An 8,259-nucleotide genomic window follows, 5' to 3' on the forward strand; every position below is an offset into this window, starting at 1 on the left:
AATGCTAGAAGAAGTGTCATTACATGAAGTAATTTACCGCACCATTAACATTAATTCATCACATGCACCTGTCAATAAAACCTACATTCATATCAATAAATGTAAATAAAATGAGCACAGAAAAGTTATAAATGCTCCCATTGTTGCAAACAACCTAAAGGCATTTTTTATTATTTTTCCCATCTCCACCACATAGAGCTATACTCTATGGGTGAATGAGATAGAAGACCAACTACACTTCTTGAGAAATTGCAGCCTTGGAATATGTACAACTAGAAAATAGTACTACTAATATCACCAAACACAGACTTGTTCATTGAGAGGGCAGACATGTGGTTCTATAAAAAGTGATTTTTGTGACATTAAATTGAATGAAACAGGAGTTTAATGCCGAAAAAAATCAACAAAATCAGTTAATGGTTAAAAACTGGGCTGGGGTGGCTGGGGCTCAGGAGGTAGAGCGGCTGCCCATTTGTGTGTGTGAATTGGTAAAAGCAGGCTTGTATTGTGAAAAGCACTTTAAGTGGTCATCAGACTAGAAAAGCATTGTATAAATACAGTTATACAGGGGTCCATTGTTTATTTGTGTAATGAGCATGCACCTGAAACCATAACAACAGTGGGCTTTCACTGGCCACATGACAGGTGCCAGGGGCTCTCACTCTCTTTAATTTTTGAAGAAAGTAGAGACGCTGCTGGGCTTTCTTGGCTAGTGATGCAATGTTGTTTGTCCAGGAAAGATCCTTGGTGACATGCACACAGAATTTTGGTACAACTCACATTCTCCACACCACAGCGTTAATCGTCAATAGGGGATGTTGGCTGTGCATTCTCAGGAAGACAAAGACAATCTCCTTTGTTTTCCCCACATTTAGGGAGAGTTATTGTTATCTCTGCCCCATTTGACCAGTTGGTTCACCTCGTTCCTGTAGTTGGTCTCATTGTTGCTGCTGATGAGACCCACAGCAGTCATGTCATCCACAATTTTTATGAAGTGTCTGATGCAGTTATGGGTCAGCAGGGTGAAGAGCAGGGGACTGAGCACACATCCTTGGGGGAGGGCTTGTGCTCAATGTGATGGTGCTGTTGCCGACCGGCACTGTTTGTGATCTCTCAGTGAAAAAGTCCAGCAACTATTTACAGAGAGGTGCTGATGCCCAGCCAGTCCAGTTTCCATATCAACTGTTGAGGGACGATGGTGTTGAATGCTGAAGTCTATGAACAACATTCTTACATATGAGACTCTTGTGTCCAGGTGGGTGAGGGCTGAGTGCAGAGCAGAGAACACTTATCATTGAACCAGTTGGCCCAATATGAAATGGGCCCAGAGGGGGAGGGAGGATGGATCTCATTTGCTGCATGACCAGCCTTCATGATGGTGAAGCTTAGTGTAACAAGATGGTGGTTGTTGCAGCAGGATGGAGATTACTTTGTTGGCACAGGTGTAATGGTATTGGTGTCAAAGCACTTGAGGAAAACAGCCTGGCTCAATAAGGACATCTTTGCACTCTTCTGCACATTCTTAGAGAGTGAGTTCTTCACACTCCCTGGGGACAGGCACACAACCTGGCCATCATAGTCAGCAAAGTCTTCTGTGCAGGTGTGTTTGTTTTGTGCATCAAAGTGTGCAAAGATGTTGTTGAGATTGTTCAGCCGAGAGATGTCACTGTCACGGGACTGTGGTGAGGGGTTGCCTTCTGCTACAGGCTCCATGTGTCTCTGCTCTCTCTGAAATGGCAGGTTGTCTTTTTGTGTACTGATGTTTGGCTTTCCTGATGCCACAGGACAGGTTGGCCCTGACTGTTTTTAGACCAGCTGTATCCCTGGTTCTGAAGGTGGCATTCCAGTCATTCAGCAGCTGTGAACCTCCCCTGTCAGCAATGGCTTCTGGTTAGCCCGGGCGTGAGTCACATCATTAGTGCATTTGGTGATGTGTGCAATGACAGTCTGTGTATATTCCTGAATGTAAGTGTGTTTGTTGGAAGTGGCTGCCTACCTATACATGTCCCAGCCTGTGGTGTCAAAGCAATTCTGAATTGCAGAGGTGGCACCCTCTGGTCTCACACGTACCTGTGTCTTAACCGGTTTGATGACTATCACCTGTGGTCTGTATGCTGGTTTTAGCATAACAGTGGTCAGAGAGGACAAGTGCTGTGCTTCACCATACCATGTCTCTTGGCTGATGTGCCTAAAACAAAGTTTGAGCCCCTCGCAAAACACACACAAACAAATATATTTTTAAAAATGACTACCAAATAAAACACCAAAAAAAGGCCTCTATCAGGTGTGTCTCAGTGCAGGAAGAAAGGTGCAGGTGGCCATCCCATCCTTTTTTATAGGCTCTGTCCCTTGCCTGGGTCCAAGTGTTTGACTGCCTGTTCATTCACATCCACACTAAAAATCAGCTAGTCACAGATCTTGCAAGTTATTTAAAGCAACAGATGGAAAGAGAGAAATATATACAAATCTGTTATATTGTAATTTATTCCCATGCATGCTTCTCAGAGTAATCTGGCAGCGGCACAGCTTGTCACTACTCTCCCTCTCATATTGCACTGTGCACACACAGGCAAGAGCAACAGGAGCAAGAGCAAAATAGTGAGTTACTATAGTTATGGAGACGCTCTGTATCTCTATTACTCTGAAATTTTACCGCCACATCACAGGAGGCTGAGGCAGACAATACAGCAGAAAAACAACGAAGTACACAATACAGGTGGAAAAAAGGGAGTGAACACAGTAGGAGGAAGAGGCAGTAGACAACGCAGACGGTGAACAGGGAGGCAAAACAGGAGAACACGCAAGAACAGTGCAGGGAGGTGGAAAACACAGTGGAAGAAAAGGGAAGATGACAACACAGAAAGAGATGAGGGAGGAAGGCAACACAGAAGGAGAACAAGGAGGCAACACAGGAGGGGAACAGGCAGAGAACACAGGAGGACAACAGGCAGACAGCACAGGTGAACAGGATGGTAGATAACAGCAAAGTAGCACAGAGATGTAGACAACACAGCCAAGAACAGACAACACACAGGAAGGAATGCAGAGATAGACAACATAGAATGATGTTGGGACCTCACTACATGAGTGAACAAAGAGAGGCCCACATGTAAAAACAAAAGCTTGAACAATGATACAGTGCCAAACTTCCATCAGGACAAATCCTGGTCACCCATTGAACAAGACCAACCAAAACTCAGGGGAGTTCCTGTGATACGGCTATGATGTCACAAAGGATACAAGAATCGACATGCCCCACTCCACCTTTCAACTGCGATGTGAAGTTGTTATAGGGGGGTGTCCTGTTACTAATCAAATGTTTGTACTTAAACTAACCTAGGCAACAGTCCCACAGCTCGCTGGCCGAGTTACTGTCTTGTGGTCACTGAACATATCTGGATGTTGAGAAAGATGGCTGTGCAGCCACCAGTCACACCTTGCCTACAGAAGGAAGTTATGGAATACACATTTTCTTAAAGAAAGGGAAGGATGACTTCTACATCTTATCCTATAAAATGTGTTGCTGTATGCTGAGTCCTGTTGTTACTGTGTGAAATACCCCAATAATTGTTCTTTCTGCTTGCTTCTGCATGTTACATTGATTGTGTTGTCCCATGCCATTGGGCCTTGATAGTGTCAGTTTCAGTTACCACGTGTAAAGCCAGTAAACTGCACTTTACTGATGAAAAGACCAGTGCCATGGTTGACCAGCTCGAGAACATATGATCCGATGTTCACAAGCGCACACATCCACCTGCCTTCATATGCATCCAAATACACACCTAAAATGCACAGATCTTGTGGAAGCATAAGTGTGGTAGCAGAGATGTTGAAATCATGTCCTCCCATCTTGCTTCTCATTTCTCTGGTTCATTCTTATGGTTCTGCCTACCAACTTGAATTATTGTGTGACGTAGGCACTCATGCAGTCACGTCCGTCATCTTACCCTCTATCACTCAGTTTTTATGCCTTTTATTGTCATTGTAGTTAGAAAGTGGACATTAATTGATTGAAATATTATTGATGGTTGATCAGCACTGCTTAAGTTAAATAAACTCTCTTGTCCTTCTAAGGAGCAATTGCCTGTGGTTATTTGTGCATATGCATTGTGATGACAGCTGGTTGTATGGTCCGTAGTACGATTTAACCCTTAACTGTTCACCCTATAGATGTAAATCATCTTCAAAGATTTACATTTTAAGTGAACACCCCTTTCTGAGACTGCATCATTGATTCAGTTAGAAGTCCCTGATGCCAGGGTGGTGCCCCATAATTATTAATCCCTATCAATATTTTTGCTGTTATCAGTAACTTTCTCTGACATTTGCTAATAATCAAACCTGCCCTACCATTGCCAGCCGCAGGAGAAAACATAGACAACACATGAAGAGAACAGGAAGGCAACGCAGGACAAAAAAATGCAAACAACACAGGAGGGGAAGAGGGAGGTAGACGACACAGAAGGAGAACAGGCAGACAACAAATGAGAACGAGCAAACAACGCATGAAGACAATGGGTAGCCAAAAAAGAAATATCTCATTGTGTTTACTGCTTGCTTTGAATCAATGTGCTTGCTGCTTGCTTCGGACATTTACATTGATGGTGTTGTCCCACGCCATTGGGCCTTCTTTGTTTAGTTTCTGCCATCGCGTGTAAATTCAGTATTGGTTAAAAGACCACTGCCATCACTGACAAAAATAAAACCATAACTTGACTTGGCTCTACGGCATGGTATCAGAGATGTGGAAATCACAGAGTGGTAGACAAGACAGGAGGGGAACAGTGAGGAAGACAATACAGGAGACCAGGGAGGTAGACAAGAAAGAATAAGAAGGAGATAGACAATCCAGAAGTAGATCAGGTAGACAAAACAGAAGGAGAAAAGGCAGACAACACAGGACGACAACATAGAGGTATACAACACAGGGGGAGAACAGTGAGGAAGACAACACAGACAGAGACGAGGGAGGTAGACAACGCAGAACGATAACATGGAGGAGACAGCAGAGAAGAATCCAGCTGCCTTCCAAGTGTGGCAATGCTACGAGGGTTAGATTTTACTTCTGTTAGTTAATAAGTGTTTGACAACGCCACCTAGGGGAATTTCACCCCCAGGAAATCGCAGAGTGGACCCCCCCCCCCCCACACACACACACACACACACACTCTAATACTGAAAAAAAGTCACACAGGTACGACAGACACCAGAGACTGACGTGATTCCAAGATAGAGTACATAAAAAAAAGTTTATTAGCAACACTTTAAAAGTTCAAACCTTGCACAAACTCGTGGTGAGGATGCAAACGATATAATACGTGGACAAATATTGCACAGTGAATCCTTACGGATTGGTTAAGTTTGCCAATAGTGCCGACACTAGGCACAGGGCTGAGGGCTCACCAGCCGGAGATGAATAGCTGAGGGGGAAAGGGAAGGGACCTGGCACTGCACACCACACATGAGGAAAAAAAAACACACACCATTGACGGACACCCAAGTGCACTACTGTACAAGGAGTGAAGGGACCACCACTGCAGGGGGTCAGTCAGCCACTCGCCACACCAGCCCAACACCTCCTGTCCAATAAAAAAGAGGCAAAAGAGCAAAAAAATATATAAAAAAACAGCCCCAACGCCACACTAATGGGCCCAGGAGATCACCACCGAGGTTGCTTGTGCCCCTCACTCGCACACTCACACAAAAAATAACTAAATAACCAAACCCCAAAACCTACTGAAAATAACAAGTGATCACAAAAGCTGTAAACAATAAATACCTAAATACAATACAAAAGAGACAATAATCAAACAAGGATTACTAGGTTAGCTGATTAGGAGCAGCTTTAAAGCCTACACGGCGTTAATATTCTCTGCAGACATGGCACCACGTGCGGTGCAACGACACTAAAGTCTCTTACAGGGAAATTTATTCCCAGCGTGCAAGGCAGCTGGCACGTGCACACACACCCAAGGCTTAAGTTAAAAGCCCAAAACAAAACAAAAGAAGGAAAGAAAAGAAAATAATAAAACAAAAGGCAGAAATCCAGACAGAACAGCACCAACAGAACAGCAGTAGTGCAGCTGCCTGCTTCAGAGGTGAAGACACTTGTACGTGAAGGCACAGCTTCCCAGGTAACAGGAGAGGTAGCCGTGAAGAGATCCAGCTTAATACTCAGGAATCCAATGCGGTGCATGGATTATTACGCACGGCTCCGCGCCACACACACTCCCAGCTCCCAACCTCCAGTGAGAATACGGCCGACTTCACTGACCAAGTTAACGGAGGGAGTTCAGCAACCAGCGTCTCAAGATAGCCACGTGGATCCAACACAGCCACGCCAAACAACGCTGCCGATGCAAAACTCAGGCTCCAGTAAAAGGTAGGAGGATGCACATCTGAGATGCATGGCCCTTCCCCAGATATAGCTGGGCACGCATCGCCCCGTAATCAAGATGTAATAGGCTAATTGCTCCCAGCCCAGTGGCATCCAATGGGCGGGGGAGCAAAGGAGCGAGCCTACACAGTTATTCCTGCTGATCTAATGTACCCACAAACAACATGAGTGGAGACGGGCTGTGCCATCCTACCACATCTACCCCCCCCCCCCCCCCCCCCTTTGCATCATCGCGCCGACGATGGGTCTAAAGAAAGGGCCTGGAGGGTTACCACCAAGGCCTGTGGAAGGCAGACTGGGCATTAGACACGCCACTAATACAACCCAAACATGTCGCAGTAGCCTCGGAACATACTTGACCAAGTGAATGGGAGAGTTCAGCAACCAGCGTCTCAAGACAGCCACATGGATGAAACACAGCCACGGCAAACAACGTTTTTGCCAATCCACCCCAATGTCTTTTCCTAAAACTTCATCAGACTATCTTCCATCTGTTCTGCCAAAGTGTTGTCTGGAGGTCCACATTTTTCGTTTCAACATAGGTCGACGTGTGACTGTGATTCACATAATGTGACAGAGACAGTTCAGGTTAGATTTTACAGCAGTGTTCCCATAAACAAAAGAAATTTACTTTTAAGATCTAGCTAAGTTTCAGCACAATACGTCATTCAGCCCTCCTCAACTCTACTCACACTCCACCTCTTTGCTCATTTTTGGATTAGCCAAGAAATTCATGGAGCCAGGCAATGCCAAGGTGGTGACAACTGGAGTCACTGAGCTTCACTCCTTAGAAACCTATGGGTGATGTCATGGAGACTGCATCTACTGTTTTACACCGTTTATGGATCAATCATAATTTAGTACCTGGCACATAGCATCTTATCATGGTCGAAATGCTGTTTCAAAGGCTTTGCAATGATAGGATCTGTGTTGGTCAAACCACATATAGGTGAAACTCTCCTCAAAACCATTCTGGAACATTTTTAATCAGGTACTTGAAAGTCTCTCTGAGCTTCTGTTCTTTCCTGTCCAAACCTGTTGTGACTCAGTTCATGTCCTGAGGGAGGTAGATGTGGGGAGTCCAGCTGAGAGGGCAGGGATGGAGGATGGAGACCTGCTGCTAGCTGTCAATGGGGAACCTGTTGAGTCTATGGAGCATGAAGACATTGTCAAAAAGATCAGACAGAGTGGTGATAAAGTCATCCTTACCTCTATATCTATACCAGGAAGAGACTTTTACAGAGAGGTATGTGCAGTGATTTCAATGTGTTCACATAACTACAGTTAAACTCAAAAACAGATAATGTATTAGGACTTGCCTTTAACTGCCTTCTGTTGTTTTCCTGCAGTTAGGTATTTCTCCCCTGTTGTTCCATGACCAATATACACTCCAGGATGACAAACAGCAGGCTGTCCCCCACTGCATGAAGAACCAGAGTGGAACTCCTCTGAGAAATGGAGATGGATGTTTGACGTATCTCACAATGTATGTTCAGGACAGAGAGGAGACAGGTGCTGGTTTCAACTCAGACTGTGTCCAAGAACAGTCAGGAACTTTAACCACACAGGTATGATCTTACCATTCATTAAATCCTCTATACCATGGGTGTCAAACTCAAATACACAGTGGACCAAAATTAAATAAACTATTCTAAGTCAAGGGCCGGACTGGTTCAATGTTTATTGAAAACTGATTGAAATGACCTTATTGCACATACTGAACCTGGAACTAACAGCCTATAAGTTATTGCCTATAAACAACATTAATCATTAAATAAATAAATGAAAAATCAGTTGCATTCATTTCTTATGGCTCTATCTGCAGCTTTCCATAGTAATTTCAAATTAAAACATTTTCCCAC

The 8,259-nt window shown here is 44.4% G+C and overlaps 1 protein-coding gene across 1 annotated transcript in view; it reads left to right on the plus strand.

Annotated features, from left to right (window-relative positions):
• The window catches only part of LOC143322919 (Na(+)/H(+) exchange regulatory cofactor NHE-RF3-like), a 42,029-nt gene extending 34,058 nt beyond the window's left edge, over positions 1-7,971 (plus strand). Inside the window, exons 8-9 of the mRNA XM_076734361.1 lie at positions 7,447-7,643; positions 7,747-7,971. Coding sequence (XP_076590476.1) covers positions 7,447-7,643; positions 7,747-7,971 — 422 coding nt within the window. The remainder of the gene's footprint in view (positions 1-7,446; positions 7,644-7,746) is intronic.
• Positions 7,972-8,259: the final 288 nt, after the last annotated feature.

This window comes from Chaetodon auriga, chromosome 7 (genome assembly GCF_051107435.1).
Source record: "Chaetodon auriga isolate fChaAug3 chromosome 7, fChaAug3.hap1, whole genome shotgun sequence".
In the NCBI taxonomy this organism is placed as follows: domain Eukaryota; kingdom Metazoa; phylum Chordata; class Actinopteri; order Chaetodontiformes; family Chaetodontidae; genus Chaetodon; species Chaetodon auriga.